The sequence below is a fragment of the Lithobates pipiens genome, unplaced genomic scaffold, assembly GCF_037356315.1.
Source record: "Lithobates pipiens isolate NorthernLeopardFrog02 unplaced genomic scaffold, aLitPip1_a1.2 Scaffold_28, whole genome shotgun sequence".
Lineage (NCBI taxonomy): Eukaryota > Metazoa > Chordata > Amphibia > Anura > Ranidae > Lithobates > Lithobates pipiens.
In genome coordinates this window covers 226,761,659-226,785,477 of record NW_027507789.1, presented here as the reverse complement: position 1 = coordinate 226,785,477, position 23,819 = coordinate 226,761,659, and the positions used below count along the sequence as shown (strand labels likewise).

The following is a 23,819-nucleotide window of genomic DNA, read 5'->3' as shown; positions in this document are numbered from 1 at the left end:
GATAGCATTCTACAACAGTCTCTAATAACATGATAGCAGTCTCTAATAACATGGATGCAGTCTCTAGCAGTCTCCAATACCATGGTAGCAGTCTCTAATAACATGGGAGCAGTCTCTAGCAGTCTTCAGTAACCATGGTAGCATTCTACAGTAGTCTCCAGTAACATGGACGCAGTCTCCAATACCATGGTAGCAGTCTCTAATAACATGAAAGCAGTCTCTAATAACATGGAAGCAGTAATCATGGTTGCATGCTACAACAGTCTCCAATTGCATGGAAGCAGTCTCTAGCAGTCTTCATTAACCATGGCAGCATTTTAAAGCAGTCTCGAATGACATAAAGACACAGTATCTAGCAGTCTCCAATTCCATTGTAGCAGTCTCCAGTGACATGGGAGCAGTCTCTAGCCATCACCAATACCACAGTAGCAGTCTCTCATAACATGGAAGCAGTCTTCAATAATCATGGTAACATTCTACAGCAGTCTCCAATAACATGATGATAGCAGTCTTCAATAGCATGGAAGCAGTCTCTAATAGTTTCCAATACCATGGTAGCAATCTCTACTACCATGGAAACAGTCCCCATTTACCTTGAGTATCACTGTAGCATACTCTAGCCATCTCAGATAACATGGTAGCAGTCTCCTGTAACATTATTACATTCTCTAGCAGTCTCCAATACCCATGATAGCATTATCTAGCAGTCATATAAATCTGATACTTATGATCTTGCCCGTCTCCATCCACAACTTCCAACCAACATCCAGCCATAGACTAGGAGTTATAAATGGTCCTCCAAAGAGCTCTCAAGCAACTCTCCAATAGTGTGGTTCAGAGAGACATTACCTTTTTTCTTTTTGTCCAGATATAAGTAGAGGGCGATGGCTATGGCAGCCACGATAATGACAAGGACAAATGTGCCGATTACGGCCTTCTTCCATCTGGCGAGGACGGCTACAAACAGAGAGACCAAGATGAGTTTTCACCACATTGAGTCTAACAACGATCATTACAACGATGGCTTGAGACACAATATTTATACACTATAATCCATCCAATTACTATTACAAATGGTTTTCATTTATATCTTCAGACTATAAGAGGCACTTATATATAGTAATATATACATAAATGTATTACCCTTCTTGCTTCTCTTGGTGTCTCCCTGCTAATTGTCTTCTTTGCCCAAAAGATTAGGACTTCTAGGACTTCAGTGATTATCTCAGGATTCACAACATGCCATGTATGAGCCCCACCATGGGTGTATTCCTCTAAACACCAACCCCTCACAAACACCGGTGCATGTCTCTCCTCTACGGGTTCTAGTTGTCTTGCACCATCCAAAAAGACAATGGTACCGTCTCCTGATTACTCCCCTAACCTGTGTCTCTGCCCCTCCCACAAGGTGGTACTGGTCCACAGCTGAAACCTTCCTGCAGGTGCAGTCTACTTTCCCCAGTGTAGGCGGCACTCTCTGCAGCGGCACTGCGGTTGGAGAGGAAGTCAGGAGGAACATATGGTTTCCTGAGTCACTGGGAAGCATCCAATTGGATGCTGCCACCTCACGTGACTCTGGCAGCCATTTTTGGGTCAGGCAGAGCCTATTTAAGGCCCTGGCTACCAGATTTGGCATGCATTTGCGAGTTGGTGGAGTAGGGACAGGTACTCCACCTGTTAGGGACAGAGCTAGCAGTAGGGAAAGGTTCCTGATGTGGGGTAAAGGGTAGGGATTGCAACCTCCCTGGAAACCTGCTTGTTGGGCACAAGATGGCCAGGCCGCAGTGGCGTCACTAGATATAAACATGGTACAGTCCTAGCTGTTAATTACGCCAGAATAAGTACTGTAGGACAGTCCCAGTGACTTATTAGTAAGTACTCCGGCATCATACACCGCCTGTTAGTCCTCTCGGGGTAACATGGGGGGTAGTACCATGTGGGGGAGGGGCTCTGCTCTCTACATGCCTTTGCTATTGTAAGTGTTCCTGGCTGGGCTGCCTTCCCAACGGGTTATCTGTGAACTGTCTGCATTATTTCAATATAAGTTCTTTCACTGCACTGGGATGGAGTGTGTTATTCCGCCGCACCTCGCTGCACCCCACCTACATACCCAAAGGGGAAGGGTGTCATTTGGCAGAATTTGGAAATTTTGGCGGTCATATCTCACCACTGGAGACAAAAATAAACCTCTTGTAACTGAGTTTGCCATCAACCATACAAAACTGAAATATTTTTGGGTGCAGATGGCATCTGACATCCACCCAAAACAGGTTAGTGTGTGTGTCTGCATCACTGTGGTGGGGACAACAAACAGATGTGTCCAGAGAGAGCTTTGTAAAGAGCTGCAGAAAATATTATTAAGTAAAATCTAAAAGTTATATATTTGTCGGACCTTTTACTTCCATGCTCTTGCTGCTGGCGATCTTGTTGGCTTTGTTGGAAGCCTTACAGAAGTAGGTGCCATCCTTTTCTTTGGTGAACAATGATACTGTGTGTTGCGTGTGCATGATGTCGGTTTCGGTCACGTTTCTCAGTAGAATTTCGATGCTTTTCTTGACGTAAAAATAAAAGGTAAGGGGCAAAGTTCCATAATCCGCCCTACATACCAAGGAAAGCTCTGCTCCCTCCTCTACTTCTCCATTTTCAGGGATAATTACAAGGCTTACTTCTCTAACAGGAGCTGCCGGGACAAAAAGATCAAAACAAGACCGGGTGTTCAGGTGGAATATATTGCATGAGGATGAAATACATAATGGATATGGTCTTTCCAGAAGACCCAGCTTTCCTATTCTCCATATACACTGAAATGGGGACCAGGTGTTCAGGTGGGACATATTGCATGAAGATGAAATACATTGAAATACATTGGAATGGGGAAAAGGTGTTCAGATGGGACATATTGCATTGAAATGGTGACCAGGTGGGACATATAGTATGAGGATGAATTACATTGAAATGGTGGCCATGTGTTCAGGTGGAACATATTGCATGAGGAAGAAATGCATTAAAATGGTGACCATGTGTTTAGGTGGGACTTATGGTATGAGGATGAAATACATTGAAATGGTGACCAGGTGTCCAGGTGGGACATATTGCATGAGGATGAAATACATTGAAATACAGATCAGGTGTTCAGGTGGGACATATTGCATTGAAATGGTGACCAGGTGGGACATATAGTATGAGGATGAAATACATTGAAATGGTGACCATGTGTTCAGGTGGGACATATTGCATGAGGATGAAATACATTGAAATGGGGACAAGGTGTTCAGGTGGGACATATTGCATGAGGATGAAATACATTGAAATACATTGAAATGGGGACAAGGTGTTCAGGTGGGACATATTGCATGAGGATGAAATACATTGAAATGGGGACAAGGTGTTCAGGTGGGACATATTGCAAGAGGATGAAATACATTGAAATGGGGACAAGGTGTTCAGGTGGGACATATTGCATGAGGATGAAATACATTGAAATACATTGAAATGGGGACAAGGTGTTCAGGTGGGATATATTGCAAGAGGATGAAATACATTGAAATGGGGACAAGGTGTTCAGGTGGGACATATTGCATGAGGATGAAATACATTGAAATACATTGAAATGGGGACAAGGTGTTCAGGTGGGACATATTGCAAGAGGATGAAATAAATTGAAATGGGGACAAGGTGTTCAGGTGGGACATATAGTATGAGGATAAAATACATTGAAATACATTGAAATGGGGACAAGGTGTTCAGGTGGGACATATTGCATGAGGATGAAATACATTGAAATACATTGGAATGGGGACAAGGTGTTCAGATGGGACATATTGCATTGAAATGGTGACCAGGTGGGACATATAGTATGAGGATGAATTACAATGAAATGGTGACCATGTGTTCAGGTGAAACATATTGCATGAGGAAGAAATGAATTAAAATGGTGACCAGGTGTTTAGGTGGGACATATGGTATGAGGATGAAATACATTGAACTTATGTTTCCAGAGGGTATGCCCTCTTTTAGGTGTACCAACCAGCGAGACCGAGGCACGCCGCAGGTCTCGGTAGTTATGGTTATACGTATGTCACAAGTGAAGACTCTGACTACAAATAATATTACTCTCCATCCTCTATACCCTGTTTCGCCCGAAAATAAGACCTAACGTGATTGTCAGTGATGGCTGCAATATAACCCCTTTCTCCAAATAAGCCCTACCCCATTTCCCAGAAAAATAAGACCTACACTGAAAATAAGACCTACAAGGACTTTAACTAGGGCTTATTGGGGGGGGGGGGTAGGGCTTATATTGCAGCCATCACTGACAATCACGCTAGGTCTTATTTTAGGGGAAACTGTAGTATCCTGTGTGCATGTTTTTTTTGTTTGCATCATAACCACTTTTCTCTCCATACAAATCAATAGCAATGCAAAAGCTTCTTGAAGCAGCTTAGTAGGAGGTCAACTACAGGTCAAATACACCTGTGAAGGATCTCAAATGACTCTCATATCCAAAAGCTTACTGCTTCTGTCCATCTACCCAAACCCCGAGTCATACCTTGCTAACTCTCAGTTCAAACTTCTAGATCAGGGGTCTCCAAACTTTCTGAACAAAGGGCCAGTTTACTGTCCTTGAGGCTTTAGGGGGGGGCCGGACTGTGGCCAGTGGGATTAGAAAAGGCCTTGGCGTCAGTCAGAGTAAACAATGTCCGATCATTGGTTTTAGTGGAAGGAATAGAGGAAGGAATAATGCCCTATTGTTGGTATCTATGGCATAAATGGTGCCCCATCATTGGTGTCTATGAGAAGAATGGTGTCCTACGCCCATTATTGATGTCTATGAGAAGAATGGTGTCCTACGCCCATTATTGGTATCTATGAGAAGAATGGTGTCCCATCGTTGGTATCTATGAGAAGAATGGTGCCCCATCATTGGTGTCTATGAGAACAATGGTGTCCTACGCCCATTATTGGTGTCTGTGTCTATGAGAAGAATGGTGTCCCATCGTTGGTATCTATGAGAAGAATGGTGTCCCATCATTGGTATCTATGAGAAGAATGGTATCCCATCATTGATGTCCATGAGATGAATGGTGCCCCATCATTGGTGTCTATGAGAACAATGGTGTCCTACGCCCATTATTGGTGTCTATGAGAAGAATTGTGTCCTACGCCCATTATTGGTGTCTATGAGAAGAATGGTGTCCCATCACTATTGTCTATGAGAAGAATGGTGTCCCATCACTATTGTCTATGAGAAGAATGGTGTCCCATCACTATTGTCTATGAGAAGAATGGTGTCCTACGCCCATCGTTGGTATCTATGAGAAGAATGGTGTCCTATCATTGATGTCCATGAGATGAATGGTGTCCCATCATTGATGTCAGTGGATAACATGGTGCCCCAAGGGCCAGATAAAGGCAAGCAAAGGGCCACATCCTTGCTCGCGCCTGCAGTTTGGAGACCACTGTTCTACATGTCAGCTAAAAAGGTCCCCACAATGCTGCCCTGACCTATGTATATTTCTGTAAAAGGCTAAAAAGTCCAACAGATGTTAAATGTATATAAAACACATACCGATAACCATGACATTGAGAACCTCGCTGAGTGCACTGGACTTGTGGTTCCTGTTTGAGGCTTTACATTTGTAGTGTCCCAAATCATGCAGCTTGGTGGTGTTGACCATGAATGTGACCTCACTACTGTTCTTCATCTCCTTGATCTCAAGCGGCTCTTCCTCTCGGTACAAAGTATATACAATGGGAGGGGTGCCGGTCGGTGATCTGCAGGTTAGTATTAGGGTGTCCCCGAGGACCACCATTTTGTTACCCTTAAGAATCTGTTTGAGTTCCGGCTTGGTGACTGGAGCTGGTGGAGAAAGTTCAAATGTTAGAGGCTAAAAAGAACCAAATTATCTGTCAAGACACACACTGTCACCTTATCTACAGATTACTGATCCAGCACTGCTTCCTCCTCCTCTATCTCAGAAGCCACACACTGTCACCTTATATATAACGTTTTCCATCCTGTAAATTGCTTGTTTAAACCTCTAGATTGGTATACAGATATGTTTTTTTTTTACTTCAATTAAATCATTCAGATGCTGCATTGGTTCTTTTATGTCAGGGGTGTTATAACGGGCTGCATCAGCATTATGGTTGCCCTCAAAGGGCCGGTTGTATCTGCAAGACTATATAAAGGGCTTTTTTTAAGGAGAATAGGCACAGGAACTCAACCATGCCCCCAGCCCCAATTCAAACGGTGGGTCTGTTCAAATTGTTTAGAGTTTAGGGCTGAGCTATGTGCAGAGTTCAGGGGTATGCTATGTACAGAGTGTAGGGTTCAGGTGTGTGCTATGTACAGAGTGCAGGGTTCAGGTGTGTGCTATGTACAGAGTGCAGGGTCCAGGTGTGTGCTATGTACATAGTGCAGGGTCCAGGTGTGTGCTATGTACAGAGTGCAGGGTCCAGGTGTGTGCTATGTACAAAGTGCAGGGTTCAGGTGTGTGCTATGTACAGAGTGCAGGGTTCAGGTGTGTGCTATGTACAGAGTGCAGGGTTCAGGTGTGTGCTATGTACAAAGTGCAGGGTTCAGGTGTGTGCTATGTACAGAGTGCAACATTCAGGGGTGTGCTATGTACAGAGTGCAACATTCAGGGGTGTGCTATGTACAGAGTGCAACATTCAGGGGTGTGCTATGTACAGAGTGCAACATTCAGGGGTGTGCTATGTACAGAGTGCAACATTCAGGGGTGAGCTATGTACAGATAGCAGAGTTCAGGGGTGCACTATGTGCAGAATGCAGAATTAAGGTGTGTGCTATATACAGAGTGCAGAGTTTAGGGGTGTGCTATGTACAGAGTGCAACATTCAGGAGTGCACTAGGTACAGATAGCAGAGTTCAGGGGTGCACTATGTGCAGAATGCAGAATTAAGGTGTGTGCTATATACAGAGTGCAGAGTTTAGGGGTGCATTATGCACAAAGTGCAGAGTTTAGGAGTGCCCTATTTTCTTGGCACACTTTGGGCCTCTTAGTACCAATTGAGCATGGTTTAAACACCACGGCCTTCCAGAGTATTGTTGTTGACCATGTCCATCCCTTTATAACTACATTGTCCCCATCTTCTGATGGCTCCTTCCAGCAGGATAATGCCCCATGTCACAAAGCTCCAATCATCTCACCACTGGACAATGAGGTCCCTGTCCTCCAATGGCCTCCACACTCACCACATCTCAATCCAAAATGGACACCTTGATTGAATCTATGCCACAAAGAATTAAGGCAGCTCTGAAGGCAAAAGGGGGTCCAACCTGGTACTAGCAAGGTGTATAAAGTGGCCGGTGGGTGTAGAGCCATGTGTGCTCATCTAAAATAAGCAGAGATGTGGATATAGAAGGTTCTCACTCTACTCACCATAGACCTTTACCTGAACCTGCTCACTAGTCTTGGTGATGTTGGCGATGGTGACCTCACATTTGTAGTGTCCGCTGTCCGTTGACCTCAAGTACATCAGGAACTTCCCTCCCCTTCGCATATGTCTCCGCTCTCCATTGTTGACTATTAAATAAAAGTCCTGTTTGATTGACTCCCGAGGAGATAAACTGGAAACGGAACATTCGAGAGCCACCAGATCTCCATCATTTATGAACTCCGTCTTGTTGTTTGTTAGCGTCAGAGTTAGTCGAGGTCTTGGAAACAGCTCTGGAAAAGAATAGCATTTTGTTTATTGCATTGTTGATCGGCATTTATATTAATAAAATATACTAAAGGTTTTCTCCTTTCCCTTTCCCTTTCCCTTTCCTTACCTCCAAAAACCAAAAAGTGAAATTTAAATGATAAAAAGTCATCTATATGTCAACGTAATAAACATGGAATAAAGGAGAATGTGGAGATCTGTGGTCTTCCAATATGGCATGGTGATTGATGAACTTAGATATTAATCCACAAAGCTCTTTGATATTATTTAAAGTGATTCTACAGTCAGTTTTTTTTTTTACCTTAACGCATTCTATGCAAAACCTCCCAGTTGATGTTAATCCCCCTCCGCCCACCTGCCCTAAAAACGCTGTGCCTGTCTGTAGGTCTTCTACCCTCTCTTGGCTGGTTTTGGCTGGGAGCCATTGTCAGTCAAATCCAGTGAGGAGGGAGTGGGGCCAAGCCATGCTGTGTGTGTCTATGGACGCACACAGCCCTGCTTGGGACCATGCCTGCACGTATGCTCCCATAAGAGGCAGCTTCCTATGGTGGCAAAAGGCGGAGCGGAGAGTGCCAAAGGGGGTCTCTAAAAAAAAAAGGGGATTTGAGGGCCACTCTGTGCAATATCCTTGCATAGAGCAGGTAAGTATAACATATTTTTTTTATATTAGTTAAAACAAATTTTGACTTTACAAGCTCTTTAGCATATTGGCAACCAGGAACATGGCTTTGGGAAAACCATTATGTAAAATAACCACCGGGGCCGGATTCCCCACAAGGCCACCGAGGCCAGGCCTCGGGGCGGCAGTGGGGCAGGGGCGGCTCCATTCCTGCAGCGACTTCTCTCTGCTCCCCCCCCCGCAGTCGCACTAACATAGCCCCTGGCACGGCAGCCTGTGAGTGTGGAGTGGCACTGGCAGTGGCACTTGCTAAATTACGGGCCACGTACTTGGCCAGGGGGGGGGAGCAATTGACGCCCTGTGAGGCTGTGACTGGCCAGACCGCGTGCATGTTCCTTGTGATAGGGGTGGGGCCTAATGCTCCGCCTACCCTCCTCCATGTGACATCCCTATTATGCAGCTTCTCCTTGGCCGGGGGGGGGGCGGGGTCTCAGACTGTGACTGTCTGTAGCCAGGCTGTAGGAGGAAAAGAGAGAGGAGGCTGACAGGAACATGGGAACCCCCGCAAGTGGCGGCCAGGACAGACAGTAAGTAAAATTGCATTTATTTTTGTAGGTCAAGTGGCAGTGGTCTTAGGCTCGGTGTGGATTTTAAATGCAATTTTTCAGAGCATGCATATTGCAATAAAGTGCTCTATGCATACTCTGCTCAAACTCATTAAACAGTCCACATTCAGTGAAAGTTCATGTACTGCAAAGTGTTCCATGCTATAATAAAAGTTGTGTGAGTAATATACACTAGTAAGCTGTAAGCTGTGATATTTTGAAACTGACGTGGCTACACTGATTGCCACTGATGAGGCGGTACTCCTAGGCGGCATTGGTAGGCTGCACTAATAAGCGCCACTGATATGCACTGATGGGCTCTGGTAGGCTGCACTGGTGAGCACTGATAGGCGGCACTGGTAGGCTGCACTGATGGGCACTGGTAGGCTGCACTGATGGGCACTGGTAGGCTGCACTAATGAGCAATGATAGGCGGCACTGATGAGCACTGATAGGTAGCACTGGTAGGCTATGTGTGTGTGGAGGGGGGGGGGGGGGGCGGCATTGAAGGACCCGGCCTTGGGGCAGCAAAGGGAGTAAATCCAGGCCTGATAACCACATCACAGAACAACAACATCCCTTTCTATAAAAAAACATTTTCTAGCAAGTAAATGTAAATCTTCTTGCACTTTAGCTCTTTTGCTTTACCACTCTTTCTCCCCAAATTATCATAGCCGAGCACATCTGAGCCAGGAAAGCAAATGTAAGATGTATCTGGGTAGATACTGTGGGTTTGGCTAGACTTATCCCGTATATTGTAGAGCCAGAAGAGCAGGGGCGGACTGACAACTCATGGGGCCCCCGGGCAATAGGAGATTATGGGGCCCCCAGGCAATCAGAGATTATGGGGCCACATAGTATACACAAACACACACACAGTATAATATCACACACACAGTACACACAGACATGTTTCTATTGGCTGAGAAGGTACTGGAGAGGTGGGGCAACTATAATCTTGGGTTTTACTGAGGCTGGCAACCCTGATGGGGCCCCCTAGTGGCATGGGGCCCTCGTGCAGTGCCCGAGTAGCCCAATGGTCAGTCCGCCCCTGCAGAAGAGCTTGATGGGAAGAGGCTACCCCTTTTATACTATTATGTAAGCTTGTAGCCTCAGGAAATGAACCCTCTGGGGTAGGCCCAGTTTAAGTTCCCTTTAGAGTACCCACCTAAGAGGACCTACAATGGGGAACTGGAAGTGATGGCTGGCAAGCCTATGTTGAAGTTAAGCTTGAACTGTACAGTGCTGCTGATTTTGGAGGTAAAGAGGCAGAAGCAGCAAATATGAGTAGGTGTTAGTATCCCTTTTAGGGAAACCCTTCTCTGAAGAGCTTGGGGCAGAGGTTGATGGGAAGAGGCTACCCCTATTATACTATTGTGTAAGCTTGTAGCCTCAGGAAGTGAACCCTTTGGGGTAGGCCTGGCTCAAGTTCCGATGGAGTATCTACCTAAGGGGACATACAGCGAGGAACTGGAAGTGTTGGTTGGTAAGCCTATGTTGATGTTAAGCTTGAACTGTACAGTGCTGCCGATATTGGGGGTAAAGAGGCAGAGGCGGCAAATGTAGCAGGGGTTAGTATGTCTTTATTAGAGACCCCCTCCCCTGGGTAGATACTGTGGGTGGGGATAGACGTGCCCCTTATATTCTAGTGCCAGAAGATATTGGGCCAGAGGTTGATGGGAAAAGGCTACCCTATTATACTATTATGTAAGCTTGTAGCCCCAGGAAGTGAACCCTTTAGGGTAGGCGCGGTTTCAGTTCCGTTGACGTACCTACCTAAAGGGACCTACAGTGAGGAACTCGAAGTGCTGGTTGGCAACTCTACGTTGAAGTTAAGCTTGAAATGTACAGTGCTGCCGATGTTGGGGGGTAAAGAGGCAGAGGCAAAGTTGTATTTAAGGGAGACCCCCTACCCTGGGTAGACACTATGGGTGGGGCTAGACGTGCCCTTTATATTCTAGAGCCAGAAGAACTTGGGCCAGAGGTTGATGGGAAGTGGCTTCCCCTATTATACTATTATGTAATCTTGTAGCCTCAAGAAGTGAAACCTTTGGGGTAGGCCCTGTTCATGTTTTGTTGGAGTACCCACCTATGGGAACCTACAGTGAGGAATTGGAAGTTATGTTTAAATTAAGCTTGAAGTGTACAGTGCTGCCAATGTTGGGGGTAAAGAGGCAAAGGCGGCAAATGTAGGCAGAGGTTGGTATTTCTTTAAAGGAGAACCCCCCCCCTGGGTAGATACTGTGCATGGGGCTAGACTTGTCTCTTTTATATTCTAGAGCCAGAAGAGCTTGGGGCAGAGGTCGATGGGAAGAGGCTACCCCTTTTATAGTTTTATGAAAGCTTGTAGCCTCAGGAGGTAAACGCTTTGGGGGTAGGCCCGGTTTAAGTTCCATTGAAGTGTCCGCCTATTGGGACCTACAATGAGGAACTGCAAAGTTAAGGTCGGCAACCCTGCATTGACGTTAAGCTTGAACTGTACATTGCTGCTGATGTTGGGGGTAAGTATCCCTTAAAGGGAGACCCCCTCCCCTGGGTAGATACTGTGGGTGGGGCTAGATTTGTCCCATATATTCTAGAGCAAGAAGAGCTTTGGGCAGAAGTTTATGGGAAGAGGCTACCCCTATTATTCTATTGTGTAAGCTGTACAGTGCTGCTGATGTTGGGGGTAAAGAGGCAGAGGGGACCTGTGCATTTTGTTGCTGCTGATGTAAAACGTTAAAAAAGATTGAATGTGTGGACATTCCTTTATTTCTGGAGAATTTGGGAGAATATGAGTAATCAAGATGGTGGATTTCCTTCACGATACAGGTGTGGGTACACTCAGGGCAGGACTTACCATTGGGCTTGACTGGGCTCAAGCCCATGGGCCCCGCCCAATAGGGGGCCCCCGCGGGCCGCGCCGAGATACATAGCCGAGTGTACTCGGCTCAGCTCCGCTCACACCTGGTCCTGCCCTATGATGGACATAACACAGGGACTGGGCGTGACTGTGAGTCGAGCCGAGTACACTCGGCTACTCTCGGCTCCGCTCGAGAACTGCGAGAGGACTCGAGAGCCGCTGAGAGGACCCGAGAGCCACCGACAGGACCCGAGCGGCGCCATTTTTAAACTTCAAGACTGCAATGACAAGGCTGCAAATGACAAGGCTACACTGACAAGGCTGCAAAGGACACTGGACAAGGCTGCAGATGGATGGGCAAGGCTGCAGATGGACACTCATAAGGCTGCATTGATGGGCATTTAAATGTAAGTTTTTCCTTAAACTTCCCTCCTAAAAGTTTTTTTCCTTAAAATTCCCTCCTAAACTTGGGGTGTGTGTTATACGCCAGCTCGTGTTATACGCCGATAAATATGGAAATGTATAGAAGGTAGGGCCCGAAAGTGACTCAAGCCCAGGGGCCCCCACAACCCTAAGTCCTGCCCTGGGTACGCTATATTGTTTCAGTTGCAGGAGTCCCTGGCCAGCATGGTCATTGCTGGTATGAATCAGGGCCCCACCTACACACTCTTCTAAGAACAAAGGAAGCCTTGCCTGGATTACTCATGGATAACGTTTAAATAGGTGCTTGATTAAATGGCAGTTGGGTTCCAAGAGCCTCTCCTTATTTTACGTAGACTGGAAGATATGACTATCAATAGACAGTGAATTGATGGCCAAGATCAACCTGTATGGCAAATAATAATTTCAAAAGGTTTCAGAAAATTGCCATGACATTTGTAGGACACAACCCAGTGGTATGTTTATGAAACCTTCCCCCATGACCGGCATACCCCCTCCAAACCCCATCCCCTTTAACAACGACTAGACTAGAATTGGAGTAAATGGCCGTCAGGCTTAAACTTTATTAACAAAATATAATTTTAATAAAATGGCATAAACTTTTAAAAACTATAAACATTCCCAGCCTTTACAAGGGGTCATGGGTACGTAGCATCACAATATAATGGTCACTGTGAACAACTTCAACTTTAACCTCTTGACCTCCAGACGGCAACCCCTGTCTCGGAGGCTATAACCAACTGTAGCAGTGACCTACCCTTTTAAACCCTTCCAGGTTAACCCTTCGTAACCTGGAAGTACATAAAACCACCCCCATCCCATAGATGGGTACAACAGGCTTTTTACCTGTACCTCGCTTCCTCTTCTAAAGCCCCAAGAACCACCCAACGGATCACCCTCTGATATACCTGGAACCAACCCCCCCGTAGAAACAGGGAGGGTGGGTGGGGTATCGCTTCCTCCTGCGCTCTCGGAATGCTAGCATTACAGGCTGCTAGCACATAGGACACGCCGTGGCTCCGACCCCGGCTCCGCCCACCCCTTTCTTAAAGTGGCCAACCACCCAATGTTAAAACGGAGACTGTGCAGTCCAGCACATGTCATGCCATCCCTACGCCTTCCCCCTTGTGGTTGTCAGCTGCGGGACTCTCTTTACTTGAAGAATGTAACACTGGGACATGAGTACCAACTTTACAAGCTGCCCAAAGGACCAATCATCCAGGTCCTGGCCACTGACCCTCTGAGGACCAACACAAAATGGATAAAACTGACATGATGTACCTTTCACCTTGACCATGGCACTGGTGGTTTTTGAGGCTGTTTTTCCTTCAGCTTTACAGGTGTAGTTGCCCATGTCGCTCACAGTTGCCACCAGAGAATAAGTCAATCTTTCAGAGTTGGAAGCCTTTAGAATGTGGTTTCCCTTCTGTAAGGTGATGCTCACATCCTCGGAGTGCCTGTATGACTTCTGAACTGTGCACGTCACCTCCATGACTGCCCCTTCCGTGAAATTGTTTGATGGGCGAACTGTGATGGTTGGTGTGCTAAACGGCTCTATAGGAAAACCAAAAACACATTGTGTGAAGGTGTAATTACAGCCAATGTACTGTGTAGATATTGTTAGGAAACAGAACAAGCAATGCTGGTGTTGATTTAAGTCCATGAGTAGGTCTGTGCTGACCAAGACTAAACCTTATGATACATAGTATGTTTTTTACAACTGAAAAACTATATTTCGTGCTATCCATGTATTTCCCTTCACTTCCTGCCCAGTCAGACGGAAGAAGAAAAAAAACTCCTAGAACCGTGATGGCAAACCTTGGCACCCCAGATGTTTTGGAACTACAATTCCCATGATGCTCATGCACTCTGCCGTGTAGTTGAGCGTCATGGGAAATGTAGTTCCAAAACATCTGGGGTGCCAAGGTTCCCCATCACTGTCCTAGATGGAAGCACCAACAAAAATAAAAAAGTTGAAACAAAACTGAAATAACAAAGTATTTTATATTCTGAGTGTTGAGCTTGGGAAGGGTTAGTTCACCCAAAGTTGATAAAGATGAATGCCTAAGTTCATCCAGCCTAAAGCCGGGGCTGTTGCCACCGAGTTCTGTACACTGAAGATTCCAAGGAACATAAGCCTTGGTTCAATGATCTAGATGACGTCCATGGGTGCACAATGAGATTTAGGCAGATCTAACTTTTAAAGTTCTCCTTTAGACATACAGTAGAGGAATAGGAGTACCTACCCACCACGGTTACTGTCTGTCTCCTACTTAAAGGTGACTCTGGCTCATCCTCAATCATCAGCTTTAGGGTGCACTCAAAGTGCAATATGCTCTCCCCTTCTTTAATGTCATAGGTGAGTTCTGCATAATTGTTGTTGGACCAAATCTTTTTTGGAGGTCCCTTCTCCTTGACTGTCTTGTAGAAATTGAACGTCATGGGGGGTTTCTCATTTGGGGCTTCACACCTGACCGTTATCTCATCTCCCTCTGAGACGGGCTCCATCTTTGTTATGCTGATCAAAGGTGCCAACAGTCCTTGGAGATAAAAGAAAAATCATTTTTATAATTGGGGGATAATATTATTTTATGCCTGAACAGCAACTGCAGAAGCTGAAAAAAGGAGTGTAAAGAAATGATAATGAATGCTGTGATTGTGTGTGTGTGTATATATGTGTGTGTTTGTGTGTGTGTGTGTGTGTGTGTGTGTGGGGGGGGGGGGGGGGTGTAAGGATGGTCACATTGGAGGAAGGGTTTGGGGATTGGTTATTATTGTGATATGAGGTGTACTACCAGCAGTATGGATAAACAAAGACTATAGTCCCCAGCCACTGCTGTAGCATGTGCCCAGTCAATAACCTGGTGTAGAATGTCCCCAGTCTCCAACCAATACTGTAGCATATCCCCAGTCTCTGACCCCTACTGTATCATGTCTCCAGTATCCAACTACCAGTGTAGCATGTCCCCAGTCTCCAACCAATACTGTAGCATGTCATAAGTCTCCAACCAATACTGTAGCATATAACCAGTCTCCAACAATACTGTATTATATCTCCAGTCTCCAGCCACTATTGTATCATGCCCCCAGTTACCAAAAACTACTGTAGCATGTCTACAGTCTATAACAACTATTGTAGCATGTCTCCAGTCTCCAAACCCTACTGCAGCATGTCCTCAGTCTCCAACCCCTACTGTAGCATGCCTCCAGTCTCCAAACCCTACAGTAGCATGCCTCCAGTCTCCAACCCCTACTGCAGCATGTCCCCAGTCTTCAACTCCCCTACTGCAGCATGTCCCCAGTCTTCAACCCCTACTGCAGCATGTCCCCAGTCTTCAACCCCTACTGCAGCATGTCCCCAGTCTTCAACTCCCCTATTGCAGCATGTCCCCAGTCTTCAACCCCTACTGCAGCATGTCCCCAGTCTTCAACTCCCCTATTGCAGCATGTCCCCAGTCTTCAACCCCTACTGCAGCATGTCCCCAGTCTTCAACCCCTACTGCAGCATGTCCCCAGTCTTCAACTCCTACTGCAGCATGTCCCCAGTCTTCAACTCCTACTGCAGCATGTCCCCAGTCTTCAACTCCCCTATTGCAGCATGTCCCCAGTCTTCAACCCCTACTGCAGCATGTCCCCAGTCTTCAACTCCCCTACTGCAGCATGTCCCCAGTCTTCAACCCCTACTGCAGCATGTCCCCAGTCTTCAACTCCCCTATTGCAGCATGTCCCCAGTCTTCAACTCCCCTATTGCAGCATGTCCCCAGTCTTCAACTCCTACTGCAGCATGTCCCCAGTCTTCAACTCCCCTATTGCAGCATGTCCCCAGTCTTCAACCCCTACTGCAGCATGTCCCCAGTCTTCAACCCCTACTGCAGCATGTCCCCAGTCTTCAACTCCTACTGCAGCATGTCCCCAGTCTTTAACTCCTACTGCAGCATGTCCCCAGTCTTCAACTCCTACTGCAGCATGTCCCCAGTCTTCAACTCCCCTATTGCAGCATGTCCCCAGTCTTCAACCCCTACTGCAGCATGTCCCCAGTCTTCAACTCCCCTACTGCAGCATGTCCCCAGTCTTCAACCCCTACTGCAGCATGTCCCCAGTCTTCAACTCCCCTATTGCAGCATGTCCCCAGTCTTCAACCCCTACTGCAGCATGTCCCCAGTCTTCAACCCCTACTGCAGCATGTCCCCAGTCTTCAACTCCTACTGCAGCATGTCCCCAGTCTTCAACTCCTACTGCAGCATGTCCCCAGTCTTCAACTCCCCTATTGCAGCATGTCCCCAGTCTTCAACTCCCCTATTGCAGCATGTCCCCAGTCTTCAACTCCCCTATTGCAGCATGTCCCTAGTCTTCAACCCCTACTGCAGCATGTCCCCAGTCTTCAACCCCTACTGCAGCATGTCCCCAGTCTTCAACTCCCCTATTGCAGCATGTCCCCAGTCTTCAACTCCTACTGCAGCATGTCCCCAGTCTTCAACTCCTACTGCAGCATATATGTCCCCAGTCTCCAACCCCCTACTGTAGCATGTTGCCAGTCCCTGATAACATTGGGTGATGTCAGGGGTCACAGATGAGTCCCCTCTTGCATAAATAAATTCAAAACCACTAAATAAGGTATTCCCCCAACCTAGCACACTGTATTTTAATACTTCTATGTTATCCTTTCTATTTTATAGGGGAAATGATTAAACCTTTTTTTAGATGTAAAATAATTTGTTTTCTGTAGTCTTTTTTTATATATGATCACATTTTGTCAAACACATTAAAAAGCCCAAATACAGTTAGGGCCAACTAACCTCTGTTGGGTTCAGCTGGTGGTCTGAGACAGTGTTGGGCTCTATAATCAAAATGTGTAACCGATATGAGAGTTTGAAGTTCATCCCCAGTGGTGTAGTCACAGGAGTAGCAGAGGTATTAAAGCATACTGAGCCTATGGCCAATGGGGGTCCAGCTCTGACCTCCATCCACCATGTTTCAGTCTTTCCTGCTGTTGCACTGATGGAGGCATTGGCATGATGAGTTCTATGCTATGAATCCATATCAGAATGAAATCTTGGTAGCGACCATTGGAAACTCGGCATGTGTCAATGAACAAAAATGGTTACCTGTATCAGCCGGTGGTCCCGTACAAACACAGAGACCAGCCTAGACTTACCGGTGACCTTCACCTTGATTTCTTCGCTCGTCTTTTGTCTCCTGTCTGCATTAATCTTACACATGTATGAGCCGGACTGGGACACACTGGCATTCTGAATGGTGTAAGTGGCCTGAGATCTGGTGTTGGTGACATTGTGGATGACTCTGTTGTCCTTGTAAAAGGTGAATGTACTGGCCAGCACAAAGTCGGCGATCTTGGCGATATTCACAAGGCACTTCAACTGCAGATTGTCCCCATTTTTTAAGGTGGATGGCGGGAAAGCCTTCAGTTCAATGCTGTTAATAGTGAAGTCTAAAGAAGAAGGTTAAACAATGAAAAGCAAAATATGCAAATAGAAATTTATGTTCCATTTTAGTGGTCTTTGAAACATTAAGTAACATTTAATAAAAAAAAATAATAAAAAAAATATTTTGTATGTTTCATTAGAAAGCTGCTAAATCTGACGTTTCATTGGGTGTGCCAAGATGGTGCCAACTGCAGGTGATGAGTCACTGTGGGTAAATAAGGTGATAGAAGAGTATGGTGGACCCCAGATGTCCCAGAACCGAAAGTCTAAGGACACCTGCTGTGTAATACACAAGGATGTTTATTGAAGCCTATGAACAATAGCTGAAGTCATTCAATCCTGACGCACCCTTTTTGACCTTTATCGCCCTGGAGCCCTACAAAATAAACATGTATAAATGGTACAGATGGTTCTGAGGCTGTTTAACAACATGTGACCTGCACCACCAAATGCTGTCCTCCACCCCTCTCTACCAATCTCTCCACCGGATTCTGCTCAGTGTCCTCCACCCCTCTCTACCAATCCCTCCACTGGCTTCTGCTCAGTGTCCTCCACCCCTCTCTACCAATCCCTCCACTGGATTCTGCTCAGTGTCCTTCTCCCCTCTCTGACAACCTCTCCACTGGCTTCTGCTCAGTGTCCTCCACCCCTCTCTACCAATCCCTCCACTGGCTTCTGTTCAGTGTCCTCCACCCCTCTCTACCAATCCCTCCACTGGATTCTGCTCAGTGTCCTTCACCCCTCTCTGACAACCTCTCCACTGGCTTCTGCTCAGTGTCCTCCACCCCTCTCTACCAATCCCTCCACTGGCTTCTGCTCAGTGTCCTCCACCCCTCTCTACCAATCCCTCCACTGGATTCTACTCAGTGTCCTCCACCCCTCTCTGCCAATCTCTCCACTGGATTCTGCTCAGTGTCCTCCACCCCTCTCTGACAACCTCTCCACTGGATTCTGCTCAGTGTCCTCCACCCCCTCTGCTAATCCCTCTGTTGGCTTCTGTTCAGTGTCCTCCACTTGTCTCTGCTAATCCCTCCACTGGATTCTGCTCACTGAGGACACTGAGCAGAAGGCAATTCCTACACTGACTTCTGCTCAGTGTCCCCCCCCCCCCCCGGCCAATCCCTCCACAGTCTTCAGCTCATTGCCTTCCACTCCTCTTGGCCAATCCTGCCACTGGTTTTTGCTAGGTGTCCTCCACCCCCCTTGGCCAATCCTTCTGCTCAGTGTCCTCTGCTCCTCTCTGACAAAATCCCCCCACTCCCCACTGGATTCTACTCAGTGTCCTCCACCCCTCTCTGCCAATCCCTCCATTGGCTTCTGCTCAATCTCCTCCACCTGTCACTGGCTTCTGCTCGGTGTCCTCTCCACTCTCTCTGCCAATCCTGCCACTGGCTTCTGCTCAGTGTCCTCCACCCCTCTCTGACATTCCCTCCACTGGCTCCTGCTCGGTGTCCTTCACCCCTCTCTGCTAATCCCATCACTGGCTTCTGCTCAGTGTCCTCCACCCCTCTCTGCCAATTCTACCACTGGATTCTGCTAGGTGTCCTCCACCCCTCTTTGCTAAAACCTCCAGTGCCCTCCACCCGCCTCTGCCAATCCCTTCACTGGCTTCTGCTCAGTGTCCTCCACCCGCCTCTGCCAATCCCTTCACTGGCTTCTGCTCAGTGTCCTCCACCCGCCTCTGCCAATCCCTTCACTGGCTTCTGCTCAGTGCCCTCCACCCCTCTCTGCCAATCTCACCACTGACCTCCATTCAGTGTCCTCCACCCCTCTCTGCCAATCCCTCCATTGGCTTCTGCTCAATCTCCTCCACCTGTCACTGGCTTCTGCTCGGTGTCCTCTCCACTCTCTCTGCCAATCCTGCCACTGGCTTCTGCTCAGTGTCCTCCACCCCTCTCTGACATTCCCTCCACTGGCTCCTGCTCGGTGTCCTTCACCCCTCTCTGCTAATCCCACCACTGGCTTCTGCTCAGTGTCCTCCACCCCTCTGACATTCCCTCCACTGGCTCCTGCTCGGTGTCCTTCACCCCTCTCTGACATTCCCTCCACTGGCTTCTGCTCAGTGTCCTCCTCCCCTCTCTGCCAATTCTACCACTGGATTCTGCTAGGTGTCCTCCACCCCTCTTTGCTAAAACCTCCAGTGCCCTCCACCCGCCTCTGCCAATCCCTTCACTGGCTTCTGCTCAGTGTCCTCCACCCGCCTCTGCCAATCCCTTCACTGGCTTCTGCTCAGTGTCCTCCACCCGCCTCTGCCAATCCCTTCACTGGCTTCTGCTCAGTGCCCTCCACCCCTCTCTGCCAATCCCTCCACTGGTTTCTGCTCAGTGTCCTCCACCCCTCTCTGACATTCCCTCCACTGGTTTCTGCTCAGTGTCCTCCTCCCCTCTCTGCCAATTCTACCACTGGATTCTGCTAGGTGTCCTCCACCCCTCTTTGCTAAAACCTCCAGTGCCCTCCACCCGCCTCTGCCAATCCCTTCACTGGCTTCTGCTCAGTGTCCTCCACCCGCCTCTGCCAATCCCTTCACTGGCTTCTGCTCAGTGCCCTCCACCCCTCTCTGCCAATCCCTCCACTGGTTTCTGCTCAGTGTCCTCCACCCCTCTCTGCCAATCCCTCCACTGGCTTCTGCTCAGTGCCCGCCACCCTTCTTTACCAATCCCTCCACTGGCTTCTGCTCAGTGCCCGCCACCCTTCTTTACCAATCCCTCCACTGGTTTCTGCTCAGTGTCCTCCACCCCTCTCTGCCAATCCCTCCACTGGTTTATGCTCAGTGTCCTCCACCCCTCTCTGCCAATCCCTCCACTGGTTTATGCTCAGTGTCCTCCACCCCTCTCTGCCAATCCCTCCACTGGCTTCTGCTCAGTGTCCTCCACCCCTCTCTGCCAATCCCTCCACTGGTTTCTGCTCAGTGTCCTCCACCCATCTCTGCCTATCCCTTCACTGGCTTCTGCTCAGTGTCCTCCATTCCTCTTTTCTGAAGCCTCCACTGGCCTTCACCCCTCTCTGCCAATCCTTCCACTGGCTTCTACACAGTGTTTTCCAGCCCTCACTGCCAATCCCATCATTGGCTTCGCCCCAACAAATAAAATTCAAAATACTAACAACGTTCAAAGCCATTAACAACTCTGCCCTAAGCTACATCACCAACCTAATCCCAAAATATCACCCAAACTGTCCTCTCTACTCCTCCCAAGACCTCCTGCTCTCTAGCTCCCTCGTCACCACCTCCCATGCTCACCTTTAAGACTTCTCCAGAGCCTCTGAAACTCCCTACCACAATCTGTCTGTCTATTTTCTACTCTGTCCACCTTTTGGGAGATCCCCGAAAACACATTTCTTCAGGGAAGCCTATCCCGCCTCCATCTAAGAAATGAACTTATACTTTCTCCACCACAGTTATGTCCTTTGGTATCTTGCCCTTCCCCTTTTAGATTGTAAGCTCTCACGAGCAAGACCCTCGTGTCTTGTTGTCTCTTTTTAATTTGTAAAGCACTGCACAATTGGTGGTGCAATAAATATTTCCTTATAATAACAATAATAAGTGATTGAAATGCAATATGGATAAGCACACGTGAGACCACCCAAGTTTCCCGCTTGAGCAGGCATGTACTGGCCATTGGGACTACCGGGAGTTTCCCGGTGGGCCGATGGCTCAGTGGGCCACTCTGATGTAAGGGGGTGCTGATGGGACACTCTGATGTAAGGGGGCTGGTGATGGGACACTCTGATGTAAGGGGGCTGGTGATGGGACACTCTGATGTAAGGGGGCTGGTGATGGGACACTCTGATGTAAGGGGGTGCTGATGGGACACTCTGTTGTAAGGGGGCTGGTGATGGGACACTCTGTTGTAAGGGGGCTGGTGATGGGACACTCTGTTGTAAGGGGGCTGGTGATGGGACACTCTGATGTAAGGGGGCTGGTGATGGGACACTCTGATGTAAGGGGGCTGGTGATGGAACACTCTGTTGTAAGGGGGCTGGTGATGGGACACTCTGTTGTAAGGGGGCTGGTGATGGGACACTCTGTTGTAAGGGGGCTGGTGATGGGACACTCTGTTGTAAGGGGGCTGGTGATGGGACACTCTGTTGTAAGGGGGCTGGTGATGGGACACTCTGTTGTAAGGGGGCTGGTGATGGGACACTCTGTTGTAAGGGGGCTGGTGATGGGACACTCTGTTGTAAGGGGGCTGGTGATGGGACACTCTGTTGTAAGGGGGCTGGTGATGGGACACTCTGTTGTAAGGGGGCTGGTGATGGGACCCTCTGATGTAAGGGGGCTGGTAATGGGACCCTCTGATGTAAGGGGTGCTGATGGGACACTCTGATGTAAGGGGGCTGGTGATGGGACACTCTGTTGTAAGGGGGCTGGTGATGGGACACTCTGTTGTAAGGGGGCTGGTGATGGGACACTCTGTTGTAAGGGGGCTGGTGATGGGACACTCTGTTGTAAGGGGGCTGGTGATGGGACACTCTGATGTAAGGGGGCTGGTGATGGGACACTCTGTTGTAAGGGGGCTGGTGATGGGACACTCTGTTGTAAGGGGCTGCTCATGGGACACTCTGATGTAAAGGGGCTGGTGATGGGACACTCTGTTGTAAGGGGGCTGGTGATGGGACACTCTGTTGTAAGGGGGCTGGTGATGGGACACTCTGTTGTAAGGGGGCTGGTGATGGGACACTCTGATGTAAGGGGGCTTCTGATGGGACACTCTGATGTAAGGGGGCTGGTGATGGGACACTCTGATGTAAGGGGCTGGTGATGGGACACTCTTTTGTAAGGGGGCTGGTGATGGGACACTCTGATGTAAGGGGCTGGTGATGGGACACTCTTTTGTAAGGGGGCTGGTGATGGGACACTCTGTTGTAAGGGGTGCTGATGGGACACTCTGATGTAAGGGGGCTGGTGATGGGACACTCTGATGTAAGGGGTGCTGATGGGACACTCTGATGTAAGGGGGTGGTGATGGGACACTCTGATGTAAGGGGGTGCTGATGGGACACTCTGATGTAAGGGGGTGGTAATGGGACCCTCTGATGTAAGGGGTGCTGATGGGACACTCAAAATGTAAGTGGGCCGGTCTGGATGAAGTCCAGGGCCAAATTTCTGTCCCAGTCCAGCCCTGCGCTTGAGTATGGTGGACCTGGCACAGGACGTCATAGAACAGAATGAATCTGCGAGGAAACAACCACAGAAACTGCAACTGATGACTTGTTCGGAAAGATGCAGACTGCGACAACTCCCTGATTTCTAAACGGACAGATTCCCTTTTAAAACTGCGCTAAATCCAATCTCCATATTGTCACCCATGTGTAAGCAGAATATGCAGACCCCGACAGGCTCAATAATGAAAAGCAATCACAACTAAGACACAAAGTCATAAAACAGAGAGCCGTGTACTCACTGACAGATTGTCCGCAGACCATCCAGGCTGGAAAAACAGAAAAAAAAAAGAAAAAAAGATGGAATTATTTCCTGAAAAATGACAGCCGTCACCTTTTCCCTTACCGCGTTGGTCGATACTTACGCGCTAGGAGTAAGACTACCGTCAAATACATGTCGACATTGGAATGGACGCCCACTGTGCGATTCAAAAAATAAATAAAAAATATTCCAAGCAAAAAAAATTGACGTTGGGGGGACGTAGGTGTCCTGGGAATGGCGGAAGCAGCGACTCGCCCCTGAATTATTCGCCCAGCGCAGACGAAGGGCTAGATCATCCTCCGAGTGTCAGCGCAGGTTTGGAGAGGCGACGCGATGTGGGAATATTTCGGCTCACAGGCAGACGAGGGAGGAAGTTGTGGAAACGACACTTTTCCTGCAGCAACTTTTCCTGCCTGGGTCCTTAAGATGTACTCCTGAACAATGCCATAATGACCCGACGGGCGCTGCAGGGGATGTGCGCCCTGATTAGCTCTGATGAGGGTGGCAGGGATCGCCAGTAACCCACTGGAGGCTGGAGAGGCTCGGCCAAAAGGGTTAAAGCGCGCCAGCCAGCGGTGACGCGGGGAGGCGGCGTTAGGGGCTGAACTGGCTTGTGATAAAAATAATGATCCTGCTGAGGTTTCCAATGCCTCATGCCTCGGAATGTTACAGTGCCTTGAAAAAGTATTCATACCCCTTGAAATTTCCCACATTTTGTCATGTTACAACCAAAAATGTAAATGTATTTTATGTGATG

At 48.0% G+C, this 23,819-nt stretch overlaps 1 protein-coding gene across 1 annotated transcript in view; it reads right to left on the bottom strand.

The window, feature by feature from the left end:
* PECAM1 (platelet and endothelial cell adhesion molecule 1) overlaps nucleotides 1-23,566 on the bottom strand; it is a 62,231-nt gene extending 38,665 nt beyond the window's left edge. The window contains exons 1-9 of the mRNA XM_077460627.1: nucleotides 23,166-23,566; nucleotides 23,043-23,069; nucleotides 17,352-17,645; nucleotides 14,443-14,736; nucleotides 13,478-13,750; nucleotides 7,407-7,694; nucleotides 5,570-5,860; nucleotides 2,393-2,680; nucleotides 850-957 (exon numbers count right to left, since the gene is read on the bottom strand). Coding sequence (XP_077316753.1) covers nucleotides 850-957; nucleotides 2,393-2,680; nucleotides 5,570-5,860; nucleotides 7,407-7,694; nucleotides 13,478-13,750; nucleotides 14,443-14,736; nucleotides 17,352-17,645; nucleotides 23,043-23,069; nucleotides 23,166-23,196 — 1,894 coding nt within the window. The 5' untranslated portion in view covers nucleotides 23,197-23,566. The remainder of the gene's footprint in view (nucleotides 1-849; nucleotides 958-2,392; nucleotides 2,681-5,569; nucleotides 5,861-7,406; nucleotides 7,695-13,477; nucleotides 13,751-14,442; nucleotides 14,737-17,351; nucleotides 17,646-23,042; nucleotides 23,070-23,165) is intronic.
* Between the last annotated feature and the right edge of the window lie 253 nt (nucleotides 23,567-23,819).